This window comes from Coloeus monedula (genome assembly GCF_965178545.1).
Source record: "Coloeus monedula genome assembly, chromosome: 39".
Classification (NCBI taxonomy): domain Eukaryota; kingdom Metazoa; phylum Chordata; class Aves; order Passeriformes; family Corvidae; genus Coloeus; species Coloeus monedula.
The window spans coordinates 737724-753691 of NC_138819.1; the positions used below are offsets into that span (position 1 = coordinate 737724).

Below are 15968 nucleotides of genomic sequence, written 5' to 3' on the forward strand. Positions count from 1 at the left end.
TGGGGGGGGGGGGGGAGGAGGGGTTGGGGTGGGGGAGGGGTCCGTGCTTTTGGGGGGGGGCTTTGATCCTTGTGGGGTCACCCTGGTGCTAAAGGGGGAGGTTTGGGGCACCCTGAGGGGTTGGGGGGACACGGGGACGGGACAAAAAAGGGCGCGGGGCCTCCGTCGTTACCAAATTTTTATTTCCCACGTGAGGGTTCAGTACAAAATCGGGGGGGGGAGGGGAGGGGTAAATGCAGGGTGTGGCCCTTTAAGTGGGGCCGGTGGGCGGGGCCTCTAAAAGGGGGGCGTGGTCCATGGGGCGTTAGTAATGGGCGGGGCAAATGTGAGTGACAGTAAAGGAGGGCGGGGCTTCGCGTGAGGGCCCAGCCCCCAGGAGCTCCCTGATTGGGCGAACCGGGAAAGAGGCGTGGCCTCATTATGGGGCAGGGCCTTCAAAGAGCCACGCCCAGATGGGGGGCCCGACGCCAGCGCCTTAAAGGGGCCACACATTGAGGGCGACACCGCCCCTTTAAACCGGCCGTGACCGCCAGCGCCCCTTTAACAGGGTCCCACACGGGGCGCCTTAAAAGGGCAATGCGCCTTAAACGGGCGGGGGGGCCCCCATTAAAATGCGCGCGCCCGTTTTAAGACTCTTAAAACGGCACCCGGTGAGGCCTACCTGAAACGGCCTCGGGGCGGGCGGGGGGGTCCCTAAAAGATGGGAAGGGTCCCTAAAAGTCCCCCCTCCCCCCCGGCCCAGGGTCCTTCCGGGGCGGCCTCAGGGCTCGTCCTCCATGCTGAGGCTGCTGCGGGGGCTGGAGGCCCGCGAGGGGCCCGGGGAGGCCAGGAGGGCACCGGGGGGGCCGAGGGGGGCCAGCCCCCCCCCGTCGTCCATCAGGATGTCCTCGAATGTCCCCTCGGGTCCCCCCAGCCCCAGGGGCAGGGCCAGCGCCGGGGGGAGCTCCTCGGCCACCGCCAGGTCCAGCAGGCACTGGGGGGTGGGGGGACCCCCCGGGGGGAAGGGGGGACCCCCCGAGGTTTCCTCGCAACCCCCCCCCTCTGCCATGGGGGCCGCGGGGGGGTTCAGGGGGAGCCCGTGGAGTTGGGCTTGGAGCTCCAGTTCCTGGGGATGGGGGGGGCTCGGTGACCCAAATATCCCAAAAATCCCTCCCCCAAATCCATCAAATCCCCCAGATCCCAACCCCGATATTCCCTGGATTCTGCTCCCCCTGATCCCGTGGGAAACCCCTGCCAGGCCACCCCATAACCCCCCCAAAAAGCCATCCCAGCCCCGGAACATCCCTAAAACCCCCCCAGCGTGTCCCTCACTGACCCCCAGACCCCCAATCCCGCCCTTCCCAGCCCCAATCCCACATTCCCCGCCCTGATCCCTCCCTTCCCACCCCCGATCCCACCCTTCCCGGCCCCAATTCCTCATTCCCAGCCCCGCTCCCCCCATTCCCACCCCGCTCCCTCATTCCCAGCCCCGCTCCCCCATTCCCACCCCGCTCCCCCATTCCCACCCCGCTCCCTCATTCCCAGCCCCGCTCCCTCATTCCCACCCCGCTCCCCCATTCCCACCCCACTCCCCCATTCCCCGCCCCGCTCCCTCATTCCCACCCTGCTCCCCCATTCCCACCCTGCTCCCCCATTCCCACCCCGCTCCCTCATTCCCACCCCGCTCCCTCATTCCCGCCCCGCTCCCCCATTCCCACCCTGCTCCCCCATTCCCATCCCGCTCCCCCATTCCCACCCTGCTCCCCCATTCCCACCCAGCTCCCCCATTCCCACCCCGCTCCCCCATTCCCAGCCCCGCTCCCCCATTCCCGTCCAGCTCCCCCATTCCCACCCCGCTCCCCCATTCCCAGCCCCGCTCCCCCATTCCCACCCAGCTCCCCCATTCCCACCCCGCTCCCCCATTCCCAGCCCCGCTCCCCCATTCCCGTCCAGCTCCCCCATTCCCGCCCCGCTCCCCCATTCCCAGCCCGCTCCCCCATTCCCGTCCCGCTCCCCCATTCCCGCCCCGCTCCCCCATTCCCGTCCCGTTCCCGCGTTCCCAGGGAGCATTCCCGGACCTGCACGCGCAGCTGGAGGCTGCGGTTCGCCTGCTCCAGGCGCTGCTGGTGCAGCTCCAGCTCCCGGGATCGCTGCGTCTCCTTCTGCAGCTTCCGGATGTAATCCACGGACGCCTTCAGGATCGTGCCCTTGTTCCAGCGCATCTCCCTGCCAGGACCCGGATCGCACCAGCATCACCCCCGGGATCTCCCTCAGGATCACCCCGATCCCATCGGATCCCACCACGGCAACCTCTGGATGCCCGGGACCATCCCAGCATCCCTTCCAGGACCTGTCACGGGGGAAGTTTCCCTTCCAGGACCCCCCATGAAATTCCTGGGCATTGGGATCCCTCCCAGGACCCATCATGGAGACCAAGTTTCCCTTCCAGGACCTGCCATGGGGGGTCCATGGACACTTCCAGGACCCACCCTAAGGGCCGTTGGCTGCCAAACTTCCCTTCCAGGACCCACAGAGGGGGCTCCTAAACATCGAATTTCCCTTCCAGGACCCACCACAGGAGTCCCTGGCTGCCAAATTTCCCTTCCAGGACCCCCCCGCGGGTCCCAGCCCCCCCCGGGACCCCTCCCCCACTCACGGGTCGTTGGATTTGGGGATCAGGGTCCCCAATTCCTTGATCCGATCGTTGATGTTGAAGCGCCGGCGCCGCTCGACTACGGGGGGGGAAGGGAGGGACACGTGAGACCCTCGGTGACCCCCCCAGGAACCCCCACAGCCCCTGGGGACCCCCCCGGGCCCCCCCAGACTCACTGAGGTTGTGGTTGTCCTTCTTCTGCCGCTCCTTCAGCAGCGCCTTGGCCTCCGTTTCTGGGGGGAAGGGACACAGTCAGAGACCCCTCCCCACAATATCGATCCCTCCTTCCCACCCCACAAGGAGCCCCTGCCCAGGGGAGCCCCCAAAATCAGCCCCAGAGTCCCCCCGGGACCCCCAGATGGACCCCTGGGACCACCAGAGTGACTCCCCCAACCCTTTCTAATCCCCCAAAGACCCCTCCCCACCGCAGTGACCCCCCCGAAAAACCCTTTTATGCCTCAAAGACCCCTCCCCACCACAACGACCCCCCCCAGACCCCTTTTAACCCTTTAAGGGCCCCCCTGAGGACGCCTCCCCACCCCTCAGGACCCCCCAAAGACCCCGCAGGCCCCCCCGTACCCGAGAGCTCGGCCTTGACCCGGGGCAGCTCGGCCGGGCAGGAGCTGCTCCCGCCCTGGGGGGGGCTGAACACCTCCAGGAGGGGCCCTGGGGCCGGGAGCTGCCGGACAGGGAGGGGTCAGAGCGGCCACGCCCATGCTGACCACGCCCACACTGACCACGCCCACACCGACCGCGCCCACACCGACCACGCCCACGCCGACCACGCCCACGCCGACCACGCCCACACTGACCACGCCCACACCGACCGCGCCCACACCGACCACACCCACACCGACCACGCCCACACCGACCACGCCCACACTGACCACGCCCACACCGACCACGCCCACACCGACCACGCCCACACCGACCACGCCCACACCGACCACGCCCACACCGACCACGCCCACACTGACCACGCCCACACTGACCGCGCCCACACCGACCGCGCCCACACCGACCGCGCCCACACCGACCGCGCCCACACTGACCACGCCCACACTGACCACGCCCACACCGACCGCACCCACACCGACCGCACCCACACTGACCGCGCCCACACCGACCGCACCCACACTGACCGCGCCCACACCGACCGCACCCACACTGACCACGCCCATCCAGCCCAACCCTTCTCCCCGCCCCCCCCCGGCTGGGGGAGTTTTTGCGAGGCCACGCCCACCCCCAGGCCACGCCCACCCCGGTTTGACCACGCCCATCCCCTTATAAAGCCCCACCCTCAATCATTGATTAGCCACGCCCATTTCGCTCTTCAATAGCAGCAAGCCACGCCCCCATGCCCTTATATGGAAACACCGCACCCCCCCACAGCGTCACACGGCACGAAGCCACGCCCCCGCCTTATTTGGGCAACGCCACGCCCACCCCGTGGCACCGCCCGTGCACGGTGGGCGGGGCTTCTACAAGCCACGCCCCGGCGAGTCAAAGGGCGTGGCCTGTGTCGGGCCCCGCCCCCAGGTCTCTTAAAGGGCCCGCACCGTGCTGGGCAGGGGGAGGGGCCCCTCGGCGGGGCCGAAGCTGAGCAGCTCGTCATAGCTGGACTCGAGGCTGATGATCTCATCGATGACGTCATCGATCTGCACAGGGCGGGACAAACTCGGCGTCATGGCGGCCCGTGGGACCCCTCCCCTCTCCTTTATGACATCATCAATCCCTGTACGACGTCATTGCCCTCCCAGTATTGCATCATCACCCCCTTATCACATCACCGCTCCCCCCATGACGTCATCAGCATCTCTTATCACACCCCCCACCCCCCTTGTCACACCACGCCTCTCCTTATGACATCACCACTCCCTTTATGACATCATCACCCCTTACGACATCACCCCCCCACCCCGCATGACGTCACCACCCTGACTCACCACGTTACACCCCCCTTATCACCCCCCCACCCCCATATGACATCATCCCTCTTATCACACCCCCACACCCCCTTATCACACCCCCACCCCCCTTATCACCCCCCCCTCCCCCCCCACCTCCTTCTCGTGGTGCAGCAGCGCCGGGGGGGGGCTCTGGGGGGGCTCTGGGGGGGGTCCCTGGGGGGGGCTGGCGCTGCCCCCCCGCCCCCCGCGGGCGTGGCTCAGGTACTGGCGCAGCTGCTGCCGCTGCGCCGCGCGCAGGTGGTACCGGGTGGGGTTCTCCAGGTGCGTCTGCACCTGGGCCGGGGAGAAGAAGGGGTGAGGGAACCCCCAAAAATACACAGAGACCCCCAGAGCCCCCCTCCGATCCATCCCCCAAATCCTCAGAGCCCCCCCCCCCCCCATCATCCCGTATCCCCATGCTCCCATATCCCAAATTTCCCTCCCCCTGATATCCCAAATTTCCCTCCTCCTGATATCCCAAATTTCCCTCCTGAAATCCCAAATTTTCCCCCCTCAAAATCCCCAATTTCCTCCTCCAAAATCTCACATTCTCTTCCCCAACCCATCCCCCCCAAATCTGCAGAGCCCCCCCAAATCCCCCTGCCCTGACATCCCCAAACCCCAAACCTCTCCCAAACCCCCCCATTCTCCCCAAACCTCCCTCAATTCTCCCCAAATCCCCCCTGGCCCCTCCCAAACCCCCTCAATTCTCCCCAAACCTCCCCCAACTCTCCCCAAATCCCAAAACTCCTCCCAACCCTCCCCAATTCCCCCCAATTCTCCCCAACACCCCGACCCCTCCCAAAGCCCCCCATTCCTCCCAAACCTCCCCCAATTCCCCCCAAAACCCCCTGACCCCTCCCAAAACCCCCCAATTCTCCCCAAACCCCCCCAATTCCCCCCAAAACCCCCTGACCCCTCCCAAAACCCCCCAATTCTCCCCAAACCCCCCCAACTCTCCCCAAATCCCCTCCAAGCCCCTTCCCCCCCCCCCTTTTCCTCACCTTGAGCACCTCGGGGGGCACATGGGGGGGGGCCCGGGTGCCCGGGGGGACCCCCACGGCAATGGCGGGGGAGGGGCCGGGGGTCCCGGGGCCCGGGGGGGGTCCGGGGGGGCCCCTCCTCTCCCTCTGCTCCTGCTCCTGGGCCTGGGCCCGCATCAGCTGCTGCCGGAGCAGCACCCTCGATGAGGGGGGGGCCGCGGGGGGGGTCCCCATTGCCCCGGAGGGGGCGGCAGAGCTGCGGAGAGGAGGGGGTTAATTGTGGGGAGGGGGGGTTAAAGAGGTTCCGGGGAGGGGAGAGGTTTGGGGGGAGTCTGGGGGGGGTCCCCCCCCCCGGGGGGGGGGAATTAGGGGAGGGGTAAAGGGGTCCCAGGGGATTTTGTGGGGGGGTCCCAGTACCTGGGGGGGGGCAGGGGTTGGCTCTTCAGGCAGTAGAAGGGCCCGGGGGGGTCCGCGGGGGTTCCGGGGGGGTCCCCGGGGTGGGGGTCTCCAGCGGGGTCCTCCGGGGGGGCGTCACTGGGGGTGTCCCCGGGGGTGCCCCCTCCGGGGGGGTCCCACTCGATGTCGGCCACGATGCCGGACTCGGGCAGCACCGAGCTCAGGCTGGGGGGGGGAGGAGGCACGGGGGGGGGGGGGGGGTCAGCGGCCTCATGGACCCCCCCCAGAGCCCCCCCCCAATTTACCCAGAGCCCCCCAATTAACCCCGCAGCCCCCCCAGATCCCAAACTCTTCCCACAGCCCCCCCCCCGATTCAAGGCACCCCCCTCAAATCCCCCTGATCCCCCATAGACCCCCCCCCCAAATTCCCCCCAGTCCCTTCAGAGCCCCCCCTTGGGACCCCCCCAAATCCCTTCTCGCCCCCCCCCCCCAGCTCCCCCCCGACCCCCCCTCACCTCGCAGCGCCCCCAAACCCCCGGGGGTCCCCCCAAGCCCCCCCCCCCCCCGGGGACCCCCCCTCACCTGAGCAGCCGCAGGGTCTCGGGGGTGCTGGGCCCCTCCAGCAGCACAAAAACCGTGGGGGGGCCGTGGGGGGGCACCGGGGGGGGCCCGGGGGGCGCGGGGGCCCCCTCGGTCGCCCCTCGGGACATCGCCCCCCCCCCCGCGCCCCACGGCGACACTCAGGGGGCCCTGGGGGGGGCTCTATGGGGTGGGGGGGGCAATGGGGGGGTTCAGTGCGGCTGCGGGGGGGTTATTGGGGCTGGGGGGGGGGGTCAGTAGGGCTGGGAGGGGGTCCCGAAGTGAGTTCCTGGGGTGGGGAGGGGGGGGCCGGACCTCCCCAAACCTCGCGGAGCTCCGGTCGGGGGGGGGGAAGGGGGGCGAGGGGGAGGGGGCGAGCCTGGGGGTCCCCCCAAAAATCCCCGGGGGGGTCTCGGGGTGTCCCTGCGGGGCAAGGGGGGGGTCCCGGGGGGTCCCGTCGGGGCCGCGGGGCCTCGGCAGGAAGCGCGGGGGGGGGGGGAGGGGGCGGTGTCGGGAAGTGACATCACGGGGCGGGGGGGGGGACACGCAGGGGGGACCCCGACTCCCGCCCGCGCTCCCCGCCAGGCCCCGGCTCCGCGAGACCCCCCCCCCAAAAAGCGAACCGCGACCCCCGGGGCTGGCGGGGACCCGCAGGGGCCGCCTGCGACCCCCGGGGGGGGCGCGGGGCTGAGCCCCCCCCCCCCAATCTCCCTCCCCCAGCCCGGAGCCCCCGGCCCGCCCGGCCGCGACCCCCCCGGAACAGGTAAAGGGAGCTGGGGGGGAAATTGGGGGGGTTGGAGACCCCCGCCCAAAGGGGGACACGGGTGGGGGCTGTTCCAGCGAAGGGGGGGGGCAGCCCTGGGTCGCTTTTGGGGGGTGGGGGCACCCCCGGGTCCCTTCGAGACCCCCGAGCTCCGGGTCCGTTTTGGGGGGGGAACCCCCGGCCCCCCATGGCCCCTTTTGGGGGGTGGGGCGATCTCTAGGTGTCTTTGGGGGGGGGGCGCGGTGACCCCCTGGAGCCGTGCGTCCCTCTGGGGGGGCGGGGTGACCCCCCCGACCCCCGCGTCCCTTTCGGGGGGGTTTTGGGGGCCGCCGCGACCCCCGAGCCCCGCGGGCCCCTTTTCGGGGGGAGCCCCTGGCCCCCCCAGGTCCGTTTTGGGGGGAGGGGTGACCCCTGGCCTCCAAGCCTGTTTTGGGGACCCCTCCCCCCGGGTTTTGGGGTTTTTTTTTTTGGGGGGGGGGGTCAGGGTCCGCTCCGGGTGCGGGGGGGAGGGGCCGGGCAGGCGGAAGCGGGAGGAGAAGCCGGGAATAGGGAGGGGGGAGGGGAGGTGCCGGGGTGGGGACACCCCAAAGCCTGACCCCTGACCCCAAACGCTGAGCCCTGACCCCCCCTCCCCCCCCGCAGCCCCTTCCCCCCCCCGATGGGCACCGAGCCGCGATGGAGGTGAGGGGCCACATCCTCCCCCCCGGCACCTACAGCCCCGCAGGTACGGCCGCCGCTGTCCCTTGTCACCCCCCCGGCGCTCGGGGACCCCCGCGCTGTCACCCCCACCCCGCAGTGCCCCCAGACTCCTCAGAACCCCCCCGAACTCTGCCCCGGTTCTGGGCCCCTGGGGACCGCCGGTGTCCCCAAGCCTCGGTGGCACCCGGTGCTGCCAGCCCTCGGCGAGTGCCGCTGCCCCGGCTCTGGGTGACGCTCGCTGCCTTCAGCCGCTCGCCCTCGGTGCCCCCTCGGTGTCCCCGAGCCCTGGTGACCCCCGCTGCCCCCGATCCCCGGGGGCTCTGCCCTCTGCCGCCTGCTGACCCCCACCCTGTGTCCCTGCCCTGTCCCTGCCCTGTGCCCTCACCTGAGCCTCGCCTGCCCCTGCCCTGCCCTGTCCTTGCCCTGTCCCTGCCCGCTGTCCCTGTCCCTGACTGTCCACTCGCGCAGGGGGGGCTGCGGGAGGGGCAGCGGGGGCTGCACCCTGTCCCTGTCCCTTGTCCCTCTCTGTCCCTGCCCTGTCCCCGTCCCCATCCCTGTCTCTCTGTCCCCGCTGCCCCTGCCCTGTCCCTGCCCTGTGCCCTCACCTGAGCCTCGCCTGCCCCTGCCCTGTCCCTGTTCCCCTCTGTCCCCGCTGTCCCTCTCTGTCCTCGCTGTCCCTGTCCCTGTCCCTCTCTGTCCCCGCTGTCCCTGCCCCCTGTCCCTCTCTGTCCCTCTCTGTCCCTCTCTGTCCCTCTCTGGCCCTCTCTGTCCCCGCTGTCCCTGTCCCTGCCCTGTCCCCGTCCCCTGTCCCTGTCCCTCTCTGTCCCTCTCTGTCCCCGCTGTCCCCGTCCCCTGTCCCTCTCTGTCCCTCTCTGTCCCCGCTGTCCCCGTCCCCTGTCCCTGTTCCTCTCTGTCCCTCTCTGTCCCTCTCTGTCCCCGCTGTCCCGGCCCCTGTCCCTGTCCCTCTCTGTCCCTCTCTGTCCCCGCTGTCCCTGCCCCCTGTCCCTCTCTGTCCCTCTCTGTCCCTCTCTGTCCCTGTCCCTGTCCCTCTCTGTCCCTCTCTGTCCCCGCTGTCCCGTCCCCTGTCCCTGTCCCTCTCTGTCCCTCTCTGTCCCCGCTGTCCCTGTCCCCTGTCCCTGTCCCTCTCTGTCCCTCTCTGTCCCCGCTGTCCCCGTCCCCTGTCCCTGTCCCTCTCTGTCCCTCTCTGTTCCCGCTGTCCCTGCCCCCTGTCCCTCTCTGTCCCTCTCTGTCCCCGCTGTCCCTGTCCCTGCCCTGTCCTCATCCCCTGTCTCTGTCCCTCTCTGTCCCCGCTGTCCCCGTCCCCTGTCCCTGTCCCTCTCTGTCCCTCTCTGTCCCCGCTGTCCCGGCCCCGTCCCTGACCGTCCCCTCGCGCAGGGGGGGCCGCGGGGCGGCTGCAGGAGCTGCGGGAGCGGCAGCGGGGGCTGCGCCAGGCGCTGGGGCTGCGCCTGCGGGAGCTGCGGCGCCTCTGCCTGCAGGAGGCCGTGAGTGACCCCGGAGCGACCCCGGAGTGCCCCCAAAACCCATCCCTAAATCACCCCCGGGACCCCTGCCCGCACTGGATACCCTGAGTGACCCTTTGGACACCCCCAGGACCCCTGGAGTGACCCTCAAACCCTGACCCCCCTCCCTGGGTCACCCCTGAGTGCTGCCCCGGGACCCCCACCCAGCGGACACCCAGAGTGACCTCTGAGCCCTGCCCAAGGGACACCCTGAGTGACCCCCAAGCCCCTCCTGGGACCCCTGCCCGGATACACTGAGTGACCCCTGACCCCCACCCACCAGACCCCCGGAGTGACCCCCAAACCAGGACCCCCAGAGTCACCCCTGACCTCTGACCCCAGGGTTCCCCCCAGCCCCCTCCCCCAGCCTCTCCCCAAACCCCTCCACACCCCCGAGACCCCCACGGCCCCTCAGGGCCCCCCTGCCCACCCCTCTGGGACCCCTCCCCAAAACTGCCATAACCCCCTCCCATAGCCTTCCCCCAAGCTTCCTGTCCCCCACAAAAGCCCCCTCCCCTCCTGGAGCCCCCCCTGACCCCCCCATTGCAGGAGCTGACGGGGAAGTTGCCCCCCGAGTACCCCCTGGAGCCTGGAGAGAGACCCCAGCCCCCCCCACGCCGCCGGAGCGGGGCACCCCCCCGGGGACCCCCCCCTGAGGTAGGTGTGGGGACATGGGGGGGGAGCTGGGGGGTGGGGGGGAGACCAGAACGTCCTTCTGGGGGTGTCCCCATCCCAAATCCCACCTGGGGGTGTCCCCTCAGGGCCCCCAGACCTCCATGGTGGCCCCCACACCCTGTGTGTCCCCATGGTGTGCCCTGGGTGGTCCCTGGTGGCCCCCACACCCCCCGTGGTGGCCCCCACACCCTTGGAGTCCCCATGGTGTGCCCTGGGTGGTCCCTGGTGGCCCCCACACGCTGGGGGTCCCCGTGGTGTCCCTTCGTGGCCCCCGGACCCCCATGGCAGCCCCCAGGCCCCCCCCCCCACGGTGGCCCCCACTCCCTGTGTGTCCCCCCACAGTGGCCCCTGCACCCCAACGGTGGCTGCCGTCCCCCCGTGTGTCACATGGGGACCCCCACGTCCTGCGGGTCCCCACACGCTCTGGTATGTCCCTCATGTGTCCCCTGGTCCCCGTGGTGTCCCCTGGACCCCTGAGGTGTCCCTGTGGTGTCCCCTGGACCCCTGAGGTGTCCCCGTGGTGTCCCCCTGACCCCCGTGGTGTCCCCCTGACCCCCGTGGTGTCCCCTGGACCCCTGAGGTGTCCCCAAACCTCCTGTGTGTCCCCCTGGTCTCTGTGGTGTCCCCACACCCCCTGAGGTGTCCCCATGGTGTCCCCTGGTCCCCATGGTGTCCCCAAACACCACATGGCCCCTGATGGCTCCTTGCCCTTCCCTGCCTGTCCCCAAGTCCCCATTGCTTTGTCCCCATTCCCCTCTCTCTTCTCCTCTCCTCTCCCCCATCCCCATTCCCAACTTCCCATTCTCCCGTTTTCTCCCCATTTCACCAATTTGTCCCGTTTCCTCGTGGTGTAAGTGCAGCTGCTGGAGATCACTTGACCTTTTCCCACTTCCCATTTTTTTTCACTTCTCCCATTTTTTCCTGTTTCTGTGCCCCCAGGCGTGCCAGGCACGGTGGGAGGTGCAGGCCCAGGTGCACCCAGGAGGCCGCCCGGCCCTTTCCCATTCCCCCATTTTTGCCCATTTTCCCCACATTTGTCCCCATTTCTCCACTCCAGGCATGCTGGGCACGGCGGGAGGCGCAGGCCCAGGTGCTGGAGGCTTTCCCATTCCCCCATTTTTGCCCATTTTCCCTACATTTCTCCCCATTTCTCCACTCCAGGCGTGCTGGGTGCGGCGGGAGGCGCAGGCCCAGGTGCTGGAGGCTTTCCCATTCCCCCATTTTTGCCCATTTTCCCTACATTTCTCCCCATTTCTCCAGGCGTGCCGGGCGCAGCAGGAGGCACAGGCCCAGGTGCGGGCCCAGTTGCAGGCCCAGGAGGCCGCCCGGCCCTTTCCCATTCCCCCATTTTTGCCCATTTTCCCTACATTTCTCCCCATTTCTCCACTCCAGGCGGGCTGGGCGCGGCGGGAGGCGCAGGCCCAGGTGCTGGAGGCTTTCCCATTCCCCCATTTTTGCCCATTTTCCCTACATTTCTCCCCATTTTTCCACTCCAGGCGTGCCGGGCGCAGCAGGAGGCGCAGGCCCAGGTGCAGGCGCAGGCCCAGGCCCAGGAGGCCGCCCGGCCCTTTCCCATTCCCCCGTTTTTGCCCATTTTCCCCACATTTGTCCCCATTTCTCTGTTCCAGGCATGCCATGCCTGGCGGGAGCCGCAGGCTCAGGCCCAGGCCCAGGCCCAGTTGCAGGCCCAGGAGGCCGCCTGGCCCTTTCCCATTCCCCCGTTTTTGCCCATTTTCCCCACATTTGTCCGCATTTCTCCGTTCCAGGCGTGCCGGGCGCGGCGGGAGGCGCAGGCCCAGGTGCAGGTGCAGGCCCAGGTGCTGGAGGCCGCCCGGCGTTTGGCCTCGGTGCCGGGGTTGCCGCCCGAGCAGCGACGCCGGCGCCAGCGGCTCCAGGCCGAGGCCGCCCAGAGGCTCCGGCAGCTCCGGGCACAGCTCGGACCCCCCGGACAGGGTGAGAGGAGGGGAAAAACGGGGAAATTGGGGGGGTCAGGGATATTTGGGGTACTTGGGGGTCCTTGGGGTATGGGGGGAAGAAAAGGGTCAGGGAGCTTGAGGGGTCTTTGGGGCGCCAGGGGGTCTTTGGGGCAATGGGGGCACCGGTGGGAGGGGGGTCAGGGGGTCTTTGGGGGTACCGGGGAGTCGGGGGGTCCCCGGGGTGTGAGGAGCAGGGTGGAGGGTGCACAGAGATTTGGGGGGGGGGGGGTAGATTTTGGGGGTTCCCAGCAGCTCTGACCCCCTTCGGCTCCCCCAGATGAGAACGGGTCCCTGTGTGACCTCCCCGCGCTGGAGAACGGTGAGCAAGGGGCTGGGGGGGCTACCTGGACACTTGGGTGACCCTGGGAGGGGGGAGGGGTACCTGGACACCTGGAGACCCCCAGGGGGGTTGTCCGGACACCTGGGTGACCCCTTGGATCCCCCTGAAGGGGTTACCTGGACACCTGGTGGATCCTCTCAGGAGGGATTACCTGGATGTTGGGGACCCCTGCCAGGAGTTTCCTGGACACCTGGACACCCCCGTGTGTTTCCCACAGGAGCCCTGCCCCCCCCGAAGCCCCCCCAGGGCGGACCCGGCCGCCCCTCCCCCCCCCGGGCTGGCTCCAGCAGCCCCGACCGCCGCCCCCCGCCCTGGACCCCCGACGTCCCCCCCGGGCGCCGCAGTTCCCTCGCCAGCCCCGCCAGGTGCGTGAGCCCCCAAAAAAAAACCCTTCATCCCCCCCCCCCCCCCCTCCAAAAAACCCCACCCTGCTGGGGGGGCCCTCCAGCCCCACTGATGGGGTCCCCCCCTCCCCAGCCCGGCGCGGACCCTCCCCCGCAGCGCCTCCAGTTTCGAGGGTCGCAGCGTCCCGGCCACTCCCGTGCTGGCCCGGAGCCCCCGCGGGCCCCCCCTGTGCCGGTGAGGGGTCGTGGGGGGGGGATTTGGGGGGGTATTTGGGGGTCGGGAAGCAGGGGAGGGGGGCGGGAAGACCCCAACCCTTTTTGTCCCACCTGGTTGTGTTCTCTCCACAGCCCCGAGGCACCCGGGGGGGGGGGGGGGGTGCTCAGGGGGAGTTTGGGGGGTGGGCTGCTGGGCAGGGGTGCGGGAAGACCCCAGCCCCTCTATGTGAGCTCGTCGTGTCCCCCTCCCCAGCTCTGGGGGGGTGGTCGGGAGGGGCTCTTTGGGGGATGGGTTCTGGGGGGCGATTTGGGGTGGGGGGCAGTAGGGGTGGGGGGTGTTTGAAGACCCCAGCCTGCCCTGTGTGACCTCGCTGTGTCCCCCTCCTCAACTCCGAGGTGGCAAGGGGGGCTCGGGGGGGTTCATATGGGGGGATGGGCAGCAGGGCAGGGGGGTTTAAGGGGGTTTAAAGACCCCAACCTCCCCCGTGTGAACCCCCTGTCCCCCCTCCCCCAGCCCCGAGGCCCCAGGGGTGATTTGGGGGGTGGGCAGCAGGGCAGGGGGGTTTAGGGGGGTTTAAAGACCCCAACCCCCCCCTCGTGTGACCCCGCTATCCCCCCTCCCCCAGCCCCGAGGCCCCGGGCTTGCCCCCCCGGCCCTGGTCCGGCAGCCAGGACTCTCAACTGGGGGGGCCCCCAGCTCCCGGCCCTCCCCCCCCCGGCGCCCCCCGCACCCGGCGCAGCAACAGCTCCGAGGCTTTGATCGACTGGGGGGGACCCCCGGAGACCCCCCCGGAGGCATCGCGGGGCCGAGGGGGGGGTCCCGGCGGTCCGGGGGTGGCCGCCCCCCCCTCGGCGGAGCAGCGGCGCAGCCAGAAGTGGCTGGCGCTGGAGGGGCTGCGGGACTGGTACCTGCGGCACACCGGGACCCCCCCCGCGCCCCGCCTCGGGCCCCCCCCCGCCGCCGCCGCCGCCGGGCCCGCCTGGGCCCCCCCCCCGCGCCGCCGGGACCCCCCCGGGCTGCCCCACTCGCTCAGCTACGCCGGGGCCCTGGCGCCCAGGTACGGGGGGGCTCCCCGGGGGTACCGCGCCCCCCTTTTTTAGGGGGGGAGGGGAAGGAAAGGGTGAGGGAGGGGTTGGCAGAGGGGGTAGAGGAGGTTTGGGGACCCCCCCCCTGTTCACTGGGGAGCTCCAGGTCCCCCCCTGGTTTTGGGGACCCCCCCCTCCACTCCGTCCACTGGGCACTCCTGTATCTGAATGTCCCCCCACTCCCCTCGTTTTGGGGACCCCTCCCATGAATTGGGGACCCCCCCGTTTCCACCATGTCCGAGTGTCCTCCCCCTTCTTTGGGGGCCTCCCCGTCCTTCAGGGAACCCCGAATGTCCCCAAATTGGGGATTCCCCTTTGGGCCCCCCCTCCCCATTTCAGCCCCAACCCCCCACCCCCCCAAAACTGGAGGTCTCCCCTCCCCGGTTGCTCCCCCCACCCCCGTTTTTGGGCTCCCTTTCCCCTTTCGGGGGGTCTCTCCTGCCCCTGCTCTGTTTTTCCCTCTTTTCTCCATTCTGGGCACCGGCTTGGGGGTCCCGGGGGGGGGTGACAGAACTCGGGGGGTGGGGGGGGGGCCCAGGAGGGAACCCCGGGCGGATGGGGGGGGTCATTTTGGGGGGGCCTAACGCTTTTTTCTTTTCTCTCTCTCTTGTTTTTCCAATTCTCTGTTGGCTTTTTTTTCTTTCTTTTTTCTTTTATTGCCTTTGTCACTTTTCTCTCTCTCTCCCCACCCCCCAACCCCCCCCTCCCCCAGGGCCTCCGGGGACACCCCCGGGACCACCCCCCCACCCCCCCTGGACCCGCAGCCCCCCGGGACCCTCGTGTGACCCCCAAACCCAATCCTTGGCCGTGGGGAGGGGTCGTCCCTAAATTCGGGGGGTGGATCCCCAAAATCCCGGCCCCCCCCCTCGGCCGCTCCTGGCGAGTGGCCAGTTTTTGGGGGGGCCCCGTCGCTCGCCCCCCTCGGGTGGGTGTGGGGGGGTCTGGCGGGGGTTGGGGGGGCGGGCGGGGGTCGCACGGTGGGGTTCAATACAGGGACCTGCTGCCACCACCGGCTCCGCCTCTTTTTTTGGGGGGGAAACGCCGCTGTTTTGGGGTTCCTGGGTGCCCCAAAAGCTTCTGTAGGGACGGGGGGTTCCGTGGGGGGGGGAGAGATCTCTGTCCTGGGGGGGCAGGGGGGGTCTTTGGGGGCTCCATATAATCTGGGGGGGGTCCATATGGATCCCATAGAGCTTGGGGGGGGTCTTTGTGCTGCTGGTACCCCTGGGGGGGGGGCCTGTATAATTTGGAGGGGTCCTTGGGGCCCTCTATGATTGGGGGGGGTTGATGAGACCCCTCTATAATTGGGGGGGGCTTTGATGGGACCCCTCTGTAATTGGGGGAGGGGGTGATGGGACCCCACTATAACTGGGGTGGGGTTGATGGGACCCCTCCGTAATTGGGGAGGGGGGGGGTTGATGGGACCCGTCTGTAATTGGGAGAGGGGGGTTGATGGGACCCCTCCATAACTGGGGGGGGGCTCTGTAATTGGGAGGGGTTGATGGGACCCCTCTGTAATTGGGGGGGGGGGGGCTCATAGGGGCCCTGTGTGATTTGGAGGGGGGTTCCATAGGGACCCTGGGCGGGAGCACCAGGCCCTTGTATTGAACGGGGGGGTCCCCATGGCCCCTATAGAGACCCCCTATAGAGGGGGCGTGTCTCAGTGGCCACAGGCCACGCCCATTGCGTGAGGCCACGCCCATTTGGGCGGAGCGTCACCCCAGAACGAGGCCACGCCCCATCGCCAAAAAGGCCACGCCCCCTGGCCCCACATCTCCCCAGCCGCGGGCGCGGCCAATCAGCGGCCGGGGGA

The 15968-nt window shown here is 69.4% G+C and overlaps 2 protein-coding genes across 4 annotated transcripts; one reads left to right on the plus strand and one right to left on the minus strand.

Moving 5' to 3' along the window:
- Nucleotides 1–165: 165 nt before the first annotated feature.
- LOC309584413 (transcription factor E3-like) lies at nt 166–6774 on the minus strand. Its single transcript, XM_082300414.1, has 10 exons — nt 6543–6774; nt 5982–6185; nt 5586–5820; nt 4696–4875; nt 4192–4290; nt 3212–3311; nt 2809–2865; nt 2636–2711; nt 2058–2205; nt 166–1105 (listed from the first exon to the last, which is right to left on the minus strand). The coding sequence occupies exons 1-10, from the start codon at nt 6668–6670 to the stop codon at nt 761–763; spliced, it is 1572 nt and encodes a 523-aa protein (XP_082156540.1). The 5' UTR covers nt 6671–6774; the 3' UTR covers nt 166–760.
- Nucleotides 6775–7080: 306 nt separating this feature from the next.
- Nucleotides 7081–15103, plus strand: CCDC120 (coiled-coil domain containing 120). Of its 3 annotated transcripts, XM_082300415.1 has the most exons (11): nt 7081–7302; nt 7945–8026; nt 9397–9503; nt 10071–10178; nt 10539–10622; nt 11963–12149; nt 12450–12491; nt 12730–12877; nt 12990–13091; nt 13699–14130; nt 14871–15103. In XM_082300415.1, exons 2-11 carry the CDS (start codon nt 7978–7980, stop codon nt 14941–14943), a joined length of 1332 nt encoding a protein of 443 aa, XP_082156541.1. In that variant the 5' UTR covers nt 7081–7302; nt 7945–7977; the 3' UTR covers nt 14944–15103. The 3 variants fall into 3 exon arrangements, with proteins under 3 accessions (XP_082156541.1, XP_082156543.1, XP_082156542.1); XM_082300417.1 differs by lacking the exon at nt 10539–10622 and having other exon boundaries at nt 7087–7302; XM_082300416.1 differs by lacking the exon at nt 7081–7302 and having other exon boundaries at nt 7309–8026.
- Nucleotides 15104–15968: the final 865 nt, after the last annotated feature.